General features: G+C 41.0%; 1 protein-coding gene across 9 annotated transcripts in view; it reads right to left on the bottom strand.

Moving 5' to 3' along the window:
• MTCL1 (microtubule crosslinking factor 1) overlaps positions 1-18371 on the bottom strand; it is a 99816-nt gene that overhangs the window by 28480 nt on the left and 52965 nt on the right. For 4 of the 9 annotated variants that reach the window (XM_081873797.1, XM_081873790.1, XM_081873792.1 and 1 more), the window contains exons 4-7: positions 16162-16221; positions 13996-14073; positions 9551-10876; positions 8450-8605 (exon numbers count right to left, since the gene is read on the bottom strand). In XM_081873797.1, the coding sequence (XP_081729923.1) occupies positions 8450-8605; positions 9551-10876; positions 13996-14073; positions 16162-16221 (1620 nt within the window). The remainder of the gene's footprint in view (positions 1-8449; positions 8606-9550; positions 10877-13995; positions 14074-16161; positions 16222-18371) is intronic. The other 5 variants (XM_081873791.1, XM_081873793.1, XM_081873794.1 and 2 more) reach the window with 3 other exon arrangements.

Below are 18371 nucleotides of genomic sequence, written 5' to 3'. Positions count from 1 at the left end.
AGCTATAGAATTTTGTAAGTTTGCTGCACAGTGAAAATCAAAAGAGATATACATAAAATCAAGAGAGTGACACACAAGAAACTGGTGGAAGGTCACTGGGACTCACAAATTAATGTACATTCAAATAATGATGAAGAGTGTTGCCATTTTGGGTTTTGGGGGGGTGGCATCCGTTTTTAGCCCATGTGCAACTATTTTGAGAATTGTATTTGATTGATTCAATTTCAAACATGCATCAAATAATAAAAAAGAAAAGCTAAAAAAGTATTGGGGGAAAGAAAAAGAGAAGAGCAGTTCCAATCCCTGTTTGCAAATATAAATAAGTAAACATATTATGCTTTCACTGACATTGTACTGCATACCATGCTCTTATTTTATATTAATGTGATATAGTTTTAGCCTTTAAAAAAAGTATCAAAATGAATTAAAATGCGCATTTTAAGATAAAGTATGTTCAGTAATGCACAAAACACATATCTGAGTTTAAATTTTCACACATACTTTTTAAAATAAAAACCACAATATGAAAACAGGGCCAAACATACTTAAGAGTAATCACATCTGAAATTGATACAAATTTATCTTACCATTCAATATTACTTCATAAGTCCAAGTATTATACATAAACTATATTTCATTTAGTTAAAAATAAAGTCCAGATTTAACTCAAATTTAGAACATTCCACTTTACGAAATATAATAATATACTGTAAGTTATTTGGTGCCAACAAGTCTATACCTGAATTTTTTGCTAAAATGATGACCGGGGATGTTGAGCAATATTATGCACCATTTCCTGAATGTGTTTAGAGTTTGAGTATCAAAAATGATTTTATAATGGGTATTCCAAGACTATTATTTTGTCAGCTTCATGCACACTCTCGCACATATGTAAAGTATTTGTTCTTGCTGTTAGGGTTTTTACTAATGATTGCATAAATGTTTCAAGCTTATCTTGAAAGTGAATTTACAAGATCCACATGCAACCATTTAATTGGTGAAAACATGCAAATACATACACACAATCTAACACAAGAAGGGAATGTCTACAGAGATTAGCTGATGGTTGTGCAACAATGAAAAGGCTATGGAATGTCTAATGAAATATGCTATTGGAAATAAAACATATATTCATATAATATATTCTATGAAAGTTGAAACCATAAAAGAGGGAAATTCAAAAATTTTAGGTTTCAACTCAGTCCAATGTGATCTTTTATACAGAGAATTCCCTGCAGATACAAAATGAAAGTTAACAAAACAACAACTCTGATTTACAGATACTTGTGTTCTAGACTGTTGTTTACAATACAAGCATATCAAATAACAAAACAATATATTCATCCATTTTGACTAAATGTCTTTACTGTTTCTTATTTAGATAAAAGGCATTTGTACTCTTCTTTGCTACCACTAAGGTAGGCAAGGGAAAGGAGTTTCTCATTTCACTATACTTTTCTTATGCTTGGTTCACAACATGCTACATGCTGTTTCAGCCCACCGGGCTGAATTGAATCTAATGTGTGAAGGCCAACCATTAAGCTTCAACAAAATTTATCCTTGCCCTGTCTAAGCTGCACTTGAGAGACAGAAATTGAAAGCACTTGTATAATAATGATGAAAGGTGGAACCATGAAAAGCAAGATATTCCCCTTGGTCACAATTCCATCAGATATTTATTGGGAAGACCATAAGAAGAAACAGGATACTAAATTAAAGTATTATAGTTTTGAACAGGAGGATTTCTGTTCAAAATCTGTAGGTACTCACTTAACAGTAGAGCAAAACTTTTACTCCATTTCTTATTTTAGAAAACTAAGGCTCAAACTGCATGCCATGAGGAGATTTGTGATGTTCTTCTCTGCAGTTTTATTTTTTATTTTTAGAATCCCAAAGCCACCTGGGACAGGCTCTATCTAAGCAAAAGATGGACATGAGTAAAAAGGCTGCTTAACTCTGACTTCTCTGGTCCCTTTTTCTAAAAAAGATCACTTCCTGGTGCAACTGGACTTCTCCGCAACCCTTCCCCTCCGCAGGGAGGTGGGACCGATTCGGATGGTCCGCCCCTGCCACTTAATGGATCCAATTGGCTTCCAGAGAGTGGTAGGGGATGCTCTATCCCAAGTTGATGGCCTTTCAGCTGATTCCCTGGTGGCCCGCTGGAATGCGGAGTTAACCAGGGCTATTGACTGTCTGGCTCCGAAGCGCCCTCTCCGATTGCATGGAGCCCGGACAGCCCCGTGGTTTTCCCCGGAGCTGAGGGTGATGAAACAATCGTTGAGACGGCTAGAGCGCCGGTGGCGGAAAACTCATTCTGAATCAGACCGGACACGGGTTAGAGCTCAACGTCGAGCCTACCAAGTGGCAATGGCGACGGCGAAGAGGGCCTTCTTCACCGCCTCCATTGCATCTGCAGAAAACAGCAGCAGGAGACTTTTTCAGGTGGTTCGCAATCTATCAGAACCACCTGTACCAACGGGGCCTGGTAGGGACCCCAAGATCTCCTGCAATGCTTTTGCAAAGTTTTTTGCAGATAAAATCGCTCAGATTCAGAAGGAGGTAGACTCCACCGTGGGAGCAGGGCCAGGGCGGGAGAGTGCTAGAGTTCTGTCTGGTCCTGTTACATGGGATCAATTCCAATCTGTTACCTCCGAGGATGTGGACAGGCTGCTTGGACGAGTGAAACCGACCACCTGTCTCCTTGATCCTTGCCCATCCTGGCTGATAAAAGCGAGCCGGGAAGGGCTGGGCGATGGGCTTTGCGGGGTGGTGAACGCTTCCCTCCATGAGGGAGCCTTCCCAGACCCGCTGAAAGAGGCGGTCATTAAACCGCTTCTTAAAAAAACATCTTTAGACCCGGCCAATTTGGCCAACTATCGCCCAGTCTCAAATCTGCCATTCTTGGGCAAGGTGATTGAGCGGGTGGTTGCTGAACAACTCCAAGCACGCCTGGAGGAAACGGACCATTTGGATCCCTTCCAATCGGGATTCAGGCCTCACCATGGGACTGAAACTGCCTTGGTCGCGCTGGTTGATGATCTCCGGCGGGCTAGGGACAAAGGTGAGAGCTGTTTCCTAGTTCTGCTGGATCTCTCAGCGGCCTTTGACACCATCGACCATAACATCCTTCTGGACCGTCTAGAGGGGCTGGGAGCTGGGGGCACTGTTATACAGTGGTTCCGCTCCTTCCTCCTGGGCCGTGTCCAGAAGGTGGTGGTGGGGGATGAATGTTCAGACCCCTGGGCTCTCACTTGTGGGGTGCCTCAGGGTTCTGTCCTCTCCCCCATGCTTTTTAATATCTATATGAAGCCGCTGGGAGAGATCATCAGGGGGTTTGGACTGGGTGTTCATCAGTATGCAGATGACACCCAGCTCTACCTCTCCTTTAAATCAGAACCAGTGAAGGCGGTGAAGGTCCTGTGTGAGTGCCTGGAGGCGGTTGGAGGTTGGATGGCGGCTAACAGATTGAGGTTGAATCCTGACAAGACAGAAGTACTGTTTTTGGGGGACAGGAGGCGGGCAGGTGTGGAGGATTCCCTGGTCCTGAATGGGGTAACTGTGCCCCTGAAGGACCAGGTGCGCAGCCTGGGAGTCATTTTGGACTCACAGCTGTCCATGGAGGCGCAGATTAACTCTGTGTCCAGGGCAGCTGTCTACCAGCTCCACCTGGTACGCAGGCTAAGACCCTACCTCCCCGCGGACTGTCTCGCCAGAGTGGTGCATGCTCTAGTTATCTCACGCTTGGACTACTGCAATGCGCTCTACGTGGGGCTACCTTTGAAGGTGACCCGGAAACTGCAATTAATCCAGAATGCGGCAGCTAGACTGGTGACTGGGAGTGGCCGCCGGGACCACATAACACCGGTTCTGAGAGATCTGCATTGGCTCCCAGTACGTTTCCGAGCACAATTCAAAGTGTTGGTGCTGACCTTTAAAGCCCTAAACGGCCTCGGTCCTGTATACCTGAAGGAGCGTCTCCACCCCCATCGTTCAGCCCGGACACTGAGATCCAGCGCCGAGGGCCTTCTGGCGGTTCCCTCATTGCGAGAAGTGAGGTTACAGGGAACCAGACAGAGGGCCTTCTCGGTAGTGGCGCCCGCCCTGTGGAACGCCCTCCCATCAGATGTCAAAGAGATAAAGAATTACCTGACGTTCAGAAGACATCTTAAGGCAGCCCTGTTCAGGGATGTTTTTAATATGTAATGCTGTATTGTTTTTAATACTGATTGGGAGCCGCCCAGAGTGGCTGGGGAAACTCAGCCAGATGGGCGGGGTATAAATAATAAATTATTATTATTATTATTATTATAAAGCTAAAATCCACAACCTGCCCAATTTGCTTCCTGTGCAGTGTGAGGAAATTTCTGTTTGAGAAAATACCATCCCAAGGCACACAAACAGAACCAAGTAGCCCTGTTCTTTTGTTCTGTGCTATTTTTCTTCTTGTTGCCATTTCACAAAACTGTTTATGTGACACTCCCTTCAGTTTCAAAAGTAATTTGTCATGCAGAATGGCAGAGGGCTTGTTTAGGAATTCCAAACATCTTAGGGCTTGTGGAACAAGCAACATGCTTGCTCCACATTAATGAACAATGTTATAATAATACTTAGTTCTGTCCCACAAATTAAAGTATTTTCTGAGACAGCAGGTTCACAATTCAAAAGACACAAAGAAAGAGGAAAAAGCAAGGCAGTGAAAGGACAATTTATGAAGTGGGATGACTGGCTATGGATCCAAAAGTGGTTCCTGTGTTCATATTTGGTATCTGGAACCTTAAAGTACACTCCCAATTGTTGTTTGGGAGCAAGGATTGCTGTTAGTGCCAATCAGCTGGCATAAAGCCCTGCTGGAGTTGACAGGACTATGGAGTTCCCTGCCCAAAGTGGGGATTTCTGTGATTGGCAACTAGCTTATCAGCACTTGCTGGAAATGCCTCCTTTGCCCGTGTAGCTTGAAATCAAGCCACATGGGCAAGAAACATGTTTCCTAGGGAAACACCTGACCTTTGACATCAGGTAACTGACAGGTGGTTAGACCCACTGACCTGTCAAAGTGGCCTGTGAGCCACTCTGGGGGTGGGGAGTTGGGACCTGGCCTGCCAGCTGAGCCCAGTTGCCCTACTCCTGCACTAGAGTGTTGTAAATGAAACTCAAATGTAATCTTCTGCACGGAGAAACATGAGAACTATTACAGAATCCACATCATACAGCACAGTGTATATAAATTCAATAAAGAAGAAGCAGAACTCCTACTCCAGCACTTGCCCAAGGTTTTGTAAGTCAGTGCTACTAGCTATTTCCCTTCTGCTTACAGTTCCTTGGAGCCAATAGTTTGTTCATATTAAAGATTTAGAAATATAGTTCTCTCTCGCACAATAGCAGGGCTCTATTCTATCTGTGAATAATGAGTTGAAATGTTTCAGTAGGCGTCTGTCTCCTCCCCTGTGCTGAACTAGTTGAATGACTAGCTTTAATGAAGAAAACAAGAAGTCTGCTCTTTTTTTAAAAAAAAGACAAGTTTCTTTCAAAGCATATACTTAACCCAAGAGTTTACCTACTAATAATACTGTATGCTAATAACTACTGGTGCAGTACAAATAATGACAGCAATTTAAAGTAACTTAAGACTAGAGGGTGGTTCCAAATTAAAGACAATAGACTTACATTGTCTGTCATCTAACAATTAATCTACCACAACACTATGTATAAAATAATCTGCAGTGGGAAAACAGACCTAGAAATTTTTTATCTTCCATCTATTTTTATTTTATTTGCAAAAAGAAATATGTATCATCAATAGCAAGAAAAAATAGCATCAAATCAATAATTTAATTATACTCAAAAAGCAAGTTTAAACCAAACTGAGGTTCACGTCCCCCTATCCGTTATTTATATGCCCTATCCAACAAGATGAAAAATCTACAGATTTCCTAAGTGGCCAATGCAAAGACATTTATTCCCAGAGCAAAGCAGCTAAAAAGTTCCCTTTTCCAATTTTGATCTGGGAGAGCATCAATGGCACATCTACTTGGGGAAGATAACAAAATAGTGCTATCTTCAACATCATTCTTTAACAGTTTACTTCCCATTTTCTATCTTCAATGTATATAATTTTGCTCAATATTTTGTATCAACAGATTGGCAAATTACTGTGAACTGGGATATCTTCTATATCCCTGCCAATGAAGGAGAAGAGGTAGGATTAATGAATCTAGAATAAATAAATTCATGGGTCTGTTCTCATAGTCACAAATGCAGATTGGAATAAGTGATCCACCGTTCAGATGGATTAGTGCAGATTAGTTAAACTTTAACATCTTGAAGCCACTCTTTTTCAGAGTCTTCTGTTAATCCACGTCTTTTATTCTTGTCAAATGCAAGTGGACTATTTTTCCCACAGTCACAAATGATAATCACCATTCCATGCTTTAAAAACACTTTATATGGCTAGTAAAACTCCAGTGCTTTCCCTTCTGACTGAATAAACAATGGGCTTCGGCAAGTGTTAATGCCCTCATAGCTTATTGCCCATAGTTATGAACCAAACTATGTTAACACAAAATCTAAAATCAACACTCAAAAATAATTTCACCACATGCAAATAACCGTGGTTTCCCTGTTTTATAATGGCAAAAAAATGGCAAATTAATGCTCTTCCTGGGATCTCTAAACTTTGTGCCACTGTATATAAATTTAATGTCAGCTTATTATAGTACAGTATAAAGTTTGATCAGTTGTTGACATGGCCTTAGTTTGACAAAACATAGAACTGATTGCAAAACCCCCCAAAACTCTTATCTCAGGCAAACAGGTGTGTTTTGTACACTTTTGATCCATGGATTAAAGTACAGGTTTTATTACCTGTAAAGGACTACCCTGTAACAAAAAATCTTATGTCATCTTGCAATATTGTGTCATATACATGTCTGAAATAAATGGCTAACATTTACTTCATATTCGTATTCTCTGGGATAATTTTTTTTTAATACACTGACCAAATTTATTTATAATATCTAATGTCTCTATGCCCATCTGCATGTTTGCTCATCCATTAAAGAAGGAATCTGGTACAGAGCTGGCAAGTCTGGGCCCTAAACAGACTGTAAAATAATATGTCTGTTCAACACAGGCCATTAGAACAAACTATTTAGCATAATACCAACATGCTTCCAAACTCTGCTTATTTCTCATTGCCCTCTTTCATTTCCCTAATTCTGATTATGCCTATTCATTCTGTGCCTGGCTGAACCACAACAAAAGTTAATACATGTTGTGCACAAACATACATGCAAATTGAGGCTTGCTGCATTGTTCTCTCCTCTACATTTCAAATCTTCCTCCCCACCTGCCAATCTAGGCAATGCATCTGACAGACTTGCTGGACTGTGAATCAAACGCTGATTTAATTGTCTTATCTTGCTACTTCCTCCATGCAATCAGCCCTTTGTAATTTTAAAATGCTGCATGTAAATTTAAGGAATCAAATATACATTCATACCCTCTTTAAAAGGTTTAAAACACTTTAAAACTGCTTTTGGAAGAAGGTGAAGAGAATTGGGTTAGTGGCATCACTGCTTTTCAGCCAGTAAGGACTGGGAACAGTTTCCTGTCAACTCAATTCAGGATGAAAGTCATACATCTCAACAAAATGTAGTGACTGCTATTCTATAGAGACCACCACTCAACATCTGTACATACCCACGATTAAGAATTCAAATTTGGCTGGTTCCAGAACACATCCAGAAGGACTATGATGGAAACTAATGCTTTTGCAACCATTAGCAGTGACAGCTCACAATGTATCATCTATGGATAAATATACAAGTCATCATACTTATGATGCTTATGTATGCAAGCTGATTGTTGTTCTAGAGAATGAAAGTGGTTGATGTATACAACAAGAAATAGTTCTATACGTTTAGAGAGATGTTCTTCACAGAAGAAAAAAAAAAGGAAGCCCTTCTGTGTGGGGGATTTTGGAGCATGTCCATAAAATCACAACTATTTATATGCTATCAAGCATGGAAAAAATTACATGGGCTTTCTGAAAGTTTTGTTGGTGAGAAATACAAGGAACATACTACACTGCAACCTTGTAGTGACTATTGCTTGATATAGTGTTGAGGTATATAATTTAACTTCCAATGATTTTTCAAAGCCATCAAGGTGAGCAACACAACAACCACCCACATTTCACACATGGCATTCTGGCTATCTGTTTCTTTCCAGGTCAGTTACAGGTATATCAGGGGTGGCCATTAGGATCACAGAAGTCTAAGGGTGCAGAGGTTTTAAGTGAACATTGTGGGTTGTTGTGGTTGGTTTTAGCTCAAGTTCAAGTCATAATAGCCCATATGAATTATTTCCCACCACTTTGCCTTAGCTTCTGTGACAAACACTTATTGGTCCCTTTGAGGGCAGCAAGAGCTTTTTAATAGGCTGTGCTAACCTCTAGACTGAAACAACCCTTGTTTCCTGGCCTGTAGAGTTTAAATTCTCCATCAGCTCTGCAGTGTGGTTCAGTGGTGCCTCGTTGATGATGACTCTCTCTCTCGTCTCCATGGTCTTGGCTGCGCTGCCACTCCATCTGATCCCTCAGTTTGGACTGTTAGGTGCATGGGTGGGGTTGATAACACAAAAAAACAAAGGACAGGAGGAAATAAAAGAAACAAAAATGGGTAAGGTAGACGACTGAAAAAACTACAAGACAAAGAAAAGCATGAACAGAAAAACCAACTTAAATGCAGTGGCATAAGAAAGTGAAGAGAACAGAACTAAAATGAGGATGAGCAAAATAATGGGCTGAAATATCTGAAAAGCAAAAAAGAGAAAGAGAGGGGAAAGAATGCACACTGGTTATGAGGCGCATGCAATGAGGATGCATGAGTCAAACCAACAGCAAGCATACAAGTTATGGAGGATATGGGGATACAAGGCTCTTCCATCCTTACTTGTGCTGTGCAGAAAAGCCATATCCAGTGTGGCAGCTGTGGCAGTATAGACATGAGCCCAGGGGAAACGGGTTACGAAAGGCAGTCCTTCGCTGGCTACAGTGCTTCTTTGCTCACCCCTCGGTTATGTGAGAGAGCTGCAAGCAGGCTTTGCAAGAATATCTTATTTTATTTTGGATTTTTATGTTTAGCAAGACCTTTTGAGAACACATTTCATTTAAGGAATCAGAATAACAGGAGGGGAAAAGGTAATTTACACATTCATTAGCAAAGCTGCTAATGGCGTATGAAAAGAAAATGTTTTGTGATGGTGCCTCTCAGTAACTTTTTTAAAAAGTTTGACATCAGAACAAAAAGGCCATGAATATAGCAGATCAAGGACGGAGAAAATGAAAAGATTCAGATGCCTTTAGCCTCTGTTAGCTTTTTTTGCCATGAGGAACAGCCTCTGTAGCAAAGTAGAAGATAAAAACCTAAAATAAAGTTTTATCATTTATACTTCAAAATCATAACAAAGCAGCCATGTGTAAAAATAGCACCAGTGCAGCAGGAAAGAATTAAAAAAAAAAAGTGAGGTGACAAACAAGAAGTCCACCTACCTGAAAATCTGAAATTAGCTCCTTTCCCTGGTTACCAATGGGTGAGTCTCGGGATAAAGATGTCATTGTGGAGAGAAAACTGGAGGATTCTGTAAGGTGAGGGAGAGGCGAAAGGTCTTCCATTTGGTCTTTGAGGCCTTCCCCAATACTGTCAACCTTCTCTAGGAAAGTTTGCAGTTCTTTCTGGAAATTTTTCATTCTTGAATTAATATTATCCAAAAGTTCCGGCTCATTCTTACTCTCCGGTTTTCCTTCATCTTTTTCCAGACCTTGCTCAGAGGAAGTACTGCTGGTTATGTGCACTTTTGATTCATATATTAAACTATCCGTGTCAATGATGAGACGGTCAACAGCTCTTTCAAGCCTTTCAGCCTCACGCCTGATGCTGATCAAAGACTCTGTATCCTCTTTGGCCCTTGTTAGTTCAGTGGAACAAAGATCACTAACTTCTGATGGCTTCCCACTCCCAAAACCCGATGTCTTTTCATATATATCTTCTGAGTCACTTTCACCCCCAATGGGTCCCTCTCTCTTTGGTTGAGGTAGATGGCCCTCTTCGTTGTCACACTCTTTCTTCCCTGCATCACTCTCAGCATCACTGTCCCTAGGGCTTGAAGTCCTCAGGCCTAGATGTGAGGCAAGATCATAGCGCTGTACATTGGATATCAATACACGATTCTCATACTGGAGTTTCATCACTTTCCCACTCAGTTCATTGATTTGAATTCGAGCAGATTTTAACTCTTCTTGTAATGATCCACTGCACTTGGAAGCATTTTCATCAAGCCAGCCAGACTCTTGTCCAGGCTCAAATTTGAATTTATTTAATTCATTTGTTAACTGCTTATTATGATCTTCAATTTCAGAGATCGATCTCCTCAGCAGTTCTGCCTCTTCTTCTACAAACTGCAAATGACGGCGAAGCTCTGCTGCTGACTCCAGAGAGTCACCATAAGGTGAGGTAGGAATGCTTGAAACATGGTCCTGGCTTAAACATGCTCTCTCATACTGGCATCTCATATCCTCCATCTCAGCCTTAATACCTCTGTTTTCTACCTCCAGCTCCACTAATTTTCTCCCCAGAATGTTAGCTTCCTCTTCTACTAGTTTCAGACGAAGCTTCAGTTCAGCTTCTCTTGTGCTGGGTGGTCCTCCAGCTTCCCCAATAGGGAGTGGACTTTCCACATCTCCATAGATAGACTTGTACTTTTGAAGTTCTTGTTCCAGTTCATCTTTCTCCCTGCCTAGTTTGGCCATCTTTTTACGCATCAATGCTGTTTCTTCTTTGGCAAACTGAAGCTGGCACTTTAAATCAGCGCTGTCTTCCTGCCAAGAAAAATATCCCAAAAATGAAGAGAGAAAGAGGAAATTGTTTAAAATACAAACACAATGGCTGTAACTCCATAAAGCAGGTATAGGGAAGATGTGAGTTGTAGCTCAACATCCTTCTCTGTCTCTCTCTCTCTCTCTCTCTCTCTCTCTCTCTCTTTCTCTCTCTCTCTCACACACACACACACACACATATTCAATGAATGCACAGCTGGTTAAGTGTGGAAAAATTGCCACCTTATAGATTCTCAGAAAAATAACAGCTACAAATACAAATGTTTCAGAGATTGCACATGTTTTCAGCTACTACAAAATGAACAAATTATTAGTTTCTAAGTTTAGAAGCCCTTCCACAAAAAATTATGCATGCCACCCCAAAGAAGGCCCAAAGTTTGCAAGCAACAGTGTAATTCTGTACACACTTTTTCTGTGAGCAGCATAACCCTCACTATGTGAGGCTTTAATCCATCATACACACTGAAGTGTACATGGCTATCTTCCAGTGTAGGAAATGGTTCAATAAATCATCGCAGCACTGTGTGATACTTAATAAGTATAGAAGTTTTGTTGATTTTATAGGTAAAAGGTAAAGGGACCCCTGGCCATTAGGTCCAGTCACGGACGACTTTGGGGTTGTGGCGCTCATCTTGTTTTATTGGCCGAGGGAGCTGGCGTACAGCTTCCAGGTCATGTGGCTAGCATGACTAAGCCACCTCTGGTGAACCAGAGCAGTGCATGGAAACACTGTTTACCTTCCTGCCAGAATGGTACCTATTTATCTACTTGCACTTTGACATGCTTTCGAACTGCTAGGTTGGCAGGAGCAGAAACCGAGCAACGGGAGCTCACCCCGTTGTGGGGATTCAAACCGCCGACCTTCTGATCAGGAAGCCCTAGGCTCTGTGATTTAACCCACAGTGCCACCCTTGATTTTATAGGAGTCCAGTATTATTGCCACTTATAACTGAAAATCAGCTGCTACAAAATCCAGTATAAAGTATCTTATAGCAAATCCCAGTATGTCCCACATGCCAGAGGTTCCCCACACCTGCTTTAGAAGGTCTGCAGTGACATGTAAGACTGCAGCTTCTGTTTGATCAAAACTAATAAAATAAAATGAGAGATGTCACACACATGTGGAAAAAATGGTGTCCATGGGCAGAGCTGACATTTACTTCCACCTTCAGTAATAAAGTCCCTGTTTGTACATTACATTTATGGGAGCAATGTAGCTCCCATGCATCTCCTAGTGATGTCTGCTCCATTAAAGAGTGTATTGGCAGAGGGAGTTCAAGATTTCTATAAGCATATAGAAATTTAAGGCAGACATATGAAAGGCACTTAGACTCATAGTGATCAACTCCTGCCCAGAAACCTATGTTCCAACTGCGGAAGGACATGTGGATCCAGAATTGGCCTCCATAGTCACTTACGGACACACTGTTAAGACCATATTCATGGAAGACAATCTTACTCAGCCACGAGTGATCTCCAAAGAACTTAGACTTAGATTCCCTATGCATGTTAAAAATTATTGTACCTTAATAGTATAAACCTACACATACATGTCTATTAAAAAGTAAGCCTCGTTAAGTTCAGTGAGACTGACTTCTAGGTAAGTGTGTACAGAATTGCAGTCTGAGGTTAACTTCCTTAACTAAAACTTCTCAAATGGTATATCCCAATTAGTGCAAAAGTAACAAATTATGATAGATGTAAATAAGTGTGTGTGTGTTATGTATGCATGTTTGCAGAGAGAAAAACATATGGCAACATCAGTTAACAAAATAAAAATGTTCGACAACATATATCTTATTTCAATTAGAATGATTAGGATTGTTTGTTGACATCTTATGTTAAATCTGGGTAAGGTTAATTTAGCATTTTCCATTTTCCTTTTTTTCATGCACAGAGCCTTAAATATTGTGAGAAATACATAAAGAAATATTAAGTAAGCATATGCTCATTACCAAACGGCATGCTAATTAAGGACCATCTCTGGTAGCTATTAAATGCTAAGCAGCAGGAAAATAACAGGATTATAGCACAGAATATGCAAATAAAAGTTCCATGCATTGGCTACATTAGAAATTGAAGTTAGCTCATTTGTTACCAGATAAATTTGTAATGTGAACCAATCTTAAAGGGACAGATTAGCTGCTCTGATCTATTAGACAGTCTCGTTTATCAGATATGAATTTCCACTGGTTGTGGGATCCAGTTTCTCTTAGAAATCATCTACAGCAGCCTTCTCCAACTTGATGACCAACAGATGTTTTGAACTACAACTCCCATCACCCCCATCTAGCTATAAGTGCCATAAACTAGGAAAAGCTGTTCTATTGTCTTATCTGTGATCAACACCATCCCTTCCTTGCCATCAGAATGCCCTGCTTTGGAGTTTCATTGGCCCCTGCTGGTGGGAATGCCACCAGAAGGAATACTGCTCACCCAGCTCCATTTGGTCTGCAGAAGGATGAACAGTGGCAGGCTGGTTGAGCTGCTGGTGGTGGGGACATCTACCTAATGCAACCCCATCCCCCAGGCATAAGGTGTGTTTGCATTGTTTTGCCCCTTATATTGGCCCCAACTCTAGAACTGTTCATGCAAAATTCAGTCAGTGCATCCACGACAAGGTCATAACATGCCCATTACCACCTCCTCATCCAACCTCTGTATGTTGATGAGGTCTTCTTCACAGAATCTGGGCACATACAGCTAATTTTACACAATGTGTACTCTGCATTTTGAAGAGAGTTCTACATACAGATACATTAGCTGCCAAAGAGCTTGCAATGTACACCAGATGCAAAAATGAAGGGGGGGGGGCAGAAAGAGGAACATGAACAAATTAGGATTGCAGCGCAGAAGCTGTGATGAAATTGAGGGCTTGCTCATACTGCAAAATGTATATAAATGTATATATATATATCTGTATCTTTGACCAGTAGGTAGACCTGAAGAGAAAGGGATGAAAATCAAATCTTCCAACTCCTGTCACCTCCTCAATGGTCTTTGCCAGGCAGAATATGGCTATGCACTTACTGGGCTGTAAGCTGGATGAGATGGCAGCATAGCTGGTGCCCAGGAAATTGGGCAGGTGCCAATAATCCTACCTTGCGCTGAAGAAACAGTTTTCTTTGTGTCCTGACTGCTGCCTGGCACTTTCCAAGAAGCTCCATTCTGCAGCTCTGCTGAACAGAAACTTTTTTTTTTTCAATAAAACTAAATGCAGAGAAGTATAGCTAACACTCTCTTTGTTTTCACATCATTGGATTTTTTAAACCTAATATTTGATCCAAAAAAATTGAGTACCTTAAGTGACAAAAAACACTTAGGAACTAAGATCCAGACAAGTATATGTGTTTATAGAAGGAACAGAAATGCCACTTTCCCTCAGCTGATCATATAGTGGGGAACATGTTGTCAATCTTTCAAGGAGGAAAGAAAACTTCATTGACACCACAAGCTTTGAGGCTCCAAGTTAAGACATCTTTATTCATCTAGGAATATTAAATTGGTTTTCTGGCCTCTGTTTGCTTAACAGCTCTGTTGTATGGCTGGCTCTCAGTTGTTTGAAAGTGACTTTAATGTATTTGGGAAAGGGCAAATGTAGGTGGAAAATATAGTCCAGATACAGTCTGCAGTGAGTGGTAACATGGAGACTCACAGCATCTTTATCTGCCTGTCATTGTCTTCAGCTTCCATTGGCAACAGTCAGATTAATCATACAGGTGCATGAAACTTGTGCATACAGAGGCTTATTAATTTGAGATTTGATAGTTGAAACACAACCACTGATTGGAAATCTAATGCATGTGCCCAATCTATATAACAACTAATTGTATAAAAACTGGGGGGTGGGGTTTCTTTACAGGATAGGAGTAGAATTCTAAACCAAGAGTACTGAGGAAATCCACACTTTAGGAATTTAATAAAAATTGAATGCAAGCGAGGCAAGTGGATGGCTTTAACTTTTCTATTTTAATCCGGTGGAAAGAAACGGATATCTTGCTATCACATGCTGTTCAGCTCTCATGAAAAAACAATGCCTCAAACTCTGAGAGAATAACACACTATGTGTTGTTTCAATGTGTGAAGTGCCAAGATGCTCATTAGCACAAAAACCTTGGCACCAAGGATAAATTTAGTGAATGTCCCTGAGCTCTCTTTGCTCCAAATACTTTGAGACAAGGTGCTTTATTTTCCATAAGAAAAGTTTCAGCTTTTGTCTATAGAGATGATAGAAGTAGGGGTGGGGGTGGGAATCAAAGGTGCGTATTATATAAAAACTACAAGCAATTCTGAATTGTAAGTTGATTTTAAGAAGGTTCTGACAACTTTAGCATTTCAAAAAATTGTAAATCCTGCTTACCTTTCCCCTGTGAGGTGTCAGTTGTAGCATGTCATGACACCTCTTCTCTGACTCCTTAACAACTGGCAGGAGAACTCCCATCCTTTCCCACTAATCGTGGGATTTAAATTTAGCCTGCCTGTGAATCTGGCCATGTCCTTGGCAGCATGTCCTTGGGAGGGGGGCAGACCCAACTTGGATCTCCCTGGCAGGGAGTCTTCACTCAGGTCCATTCCTTGGACATAAAATGGGTTTGTCTCTTTTTTTGCATGCATCTCAATTGAATCATGATCTCCCACCCTCTCTCCCTTTTTCAGCAGAGTTTCAGGTGGGTCCGCGGGAACACCTTGCTATGCAAGGTGAGGGATTTTTCTTCCAGGCAAACCGGATCCGTCTGGGTTTTTTGATTACCTCATAGCAACCGTCACACCTTTTGGCAGCTAAAGCATTGTGGGGGATCCTTAATCAAGCGGGGGGGAGGGGGGAGTCAGAAGTCTTAGCCTCTCCCTACTCTAAGCTAACAGGGTGTCACACTGAATGGATCCTAGGGAGGTCCTTCTATCCCCAGATGGGGGCTGAGGGCCATAGCACTTCCTAGGGTGGCAATCCTGAGGGATTGTTCCTATTTGATGTATGACATAAGTCAATCCTAACTCAGTATCAACCCCAAATTGTAACCAGCCAGCAGATGTATTGGATGATTCAGTGTACTCAGTGCCAAAGCCTAAGCCTACGTACACCTGTAATCAATAAAAGTTGTGGCTTGTTTGATGCCAGATCGTTGTACTGTGGCTATTTTGCTTCTCATCCTCCACGCTTTAGGGGTAGCAGGCTCACTGCACCTGGGCACACAGAGGAACAGCATCAATTTGCCTGGCCAATTTTCATGTGGACTTTGTAAAACATATACTTGGTTGGAAACAGGTACCTGAGCAAATGCCTTCTTTTCTTTGTGAATATCCCTGCTGCCTCTTCTCTTCAGGGAGCTCTAAGAAACACGCAATTGAGACCTAATTAATAACACAAAGTTTTAGGGAGAGGTCATCAAAGTGAATCAATGCAGTGGATCAGCATTAAGTTCTCTAGTACAGTCATGACATTTTATTTCAACTCCTGAAACCTGAAAAGCTTTTTCTCTCTCTTTCTCCCCCACAAGCCTTTGACATTAACAAGGAGTTTAAACATTGTACCAGGGATTGCCAACCCAACACATGCGGGCACCATGGCACCTGTGAAACCTTCTGTGCTGCCCCTGGAGTAAATCCCAACCCCCAGATTCCCAGCTTTCATTAAAAAAAAAAAGTTGGTGTCAGATTCAGCTAAATGGTTGCAGTAGCAGGAGCTTTCCCTGCTAGTCTGCTCCAACCTTTCAACATTTAACACACACACACACAATTTTTTATTTACTGCAGACACCCATATATATGAGAGGGAGAAATGGACATGTGTTGTGTTTAAGGGAGGAATGTATGAATGTGTGGCCTATGAAAGAGAGGGAGAGATGCATGTGTGTCTGTGCTCTGTATCTTGTATGCAAAAAAGTGAGTGTGGTGTAGCCATTTTGTATATTTTTCCTGGTACTGGATAATGCTCCCTGTTGTTATAGGTGTGCGTGTAGGAGAAATAAGTTGTTTGAACTCCCCAGTCAGGACCAGCATGAGGTAGCTAATGTCGCATGGCAAGTATTGTCCCACAGGATAGGGAAACAGCAATGACTATGACTTTAATTTTGTGTTATGCTTTCAATTCAAACTCATAATGAGCAGAATACAACAGCTCCGCCTCCAATGGTAGCTATTTTGTTCACTTGTGCCCACAGCACTTTCTCAAAATTCAAAATTTTGCCCTCTGGTCCAAAACGATTGGTGACCTCTGTTGTAATTTAAGGCCTGTATCCAATGCTTCTCAGAGTAGCATCAAATTAAATTAATAAATATGACTAAATAAGTTCCATTAATTACAATGGATCATCTATGTGCAGGAATTAATTGGATATAATGCTGTGTTTTTGCTTAAATAAGTACATTGTGAATGTGGTAATAATAAGCATGATTTGAGTTGTGAGAGGGGAGGTGACGGACAGAAGCCCACATGCTTCTGAATGAGCCTAACTGACAGTGGGAATGTTGCATGGATTTTGCAATTACCCTAAACATAGTGTGTGTTTGTTTGTGTATGTAAATAAAAGCATCATGCAGGTCCACTAAAGAATTCAGGAGTTGTGACATTTGCCTGGTTCACACAACATGAGAAGCCAAACTCATGGTTAGTGAGAAGACAGGAGTCCACATTTGGATGGTAAGCTAAACTAAACCTTTGGCAACAAAAAGGACCAGGGAGGAACGAAGTGTTTGTGAGATCATCTCCAGGAGCCTGCACATTTTTGCAGTGCCAGAAAGCCATAAATTGGCTTACCATGTTGTTCACACCAGGTCAATATATTGAACTATGGCTGCATTCCCAATTACCTGGGAATAAATTTCATTGAATTTAATGGGAATTACTGTTGAGTAGGTGGGCATAAGACTGCACTGCAAATAGGCTTGCTTTTGTAAATATATTCTTAGACTCAAATATGCGAAGATTAGTAGAAACATCTGTAATGTCTGGCCATTAGCTGTAAATAAGATTGTTGCAGTTTTCTTCCTGTCTGTCTGCTTTTTCTAAAGCAAAAATATATTCGAATGAGTTTCAAAATGATCAATTGACATCCGCCCCCGCCCCCCGGCTATTGGATGATTTTAGCTGCTCAAATGCTGTGGGATTACAATTAATCCCATTTCCCCTGTGTTCTGACCATCATAGCTATTTACAGTTCACTCATATACAGCAGCATATGCTCAAAATACTCTACAATTTATTTTTATTCTTTGCATGTTCAAAAAGTTAATCTGCTTTTAAGATTACTGTTATTGCTGTATGTTGCAAACCCTGTCCAAGAGAAGAAGTGTTTTTTGAACACCATACTATTTAGAAACATAATATGTTTTGCAATATTGTGCTAGAAAATTCAGAGTAGGTCACAAATGGGATTTATACTAGGATGACCATTACTTATTTCTCAGCTTCCATACATAAAAGACTCACAAATATATTTTACCCAGAAAATAAACTGCTTAATGCAATATGAAGCACAAT

The sequence above is a fragment of the Podarcis erhardii genome (assembly GCF_964252035.2).
Source record: "Podarcis erhardii genome assembly, chromosome: 8".
In the NCBI taxonomy this organism is placed as follows: domain Eukaryota; kingdom Metazoa; phylum Chordata; class Lepidosauria; order Squamata; family Lacertidae; genus Podarcis; species Podarcis erhardii.
This window is presented reverse-complemented; position numbering and strand designations above follow the sequence as displayed.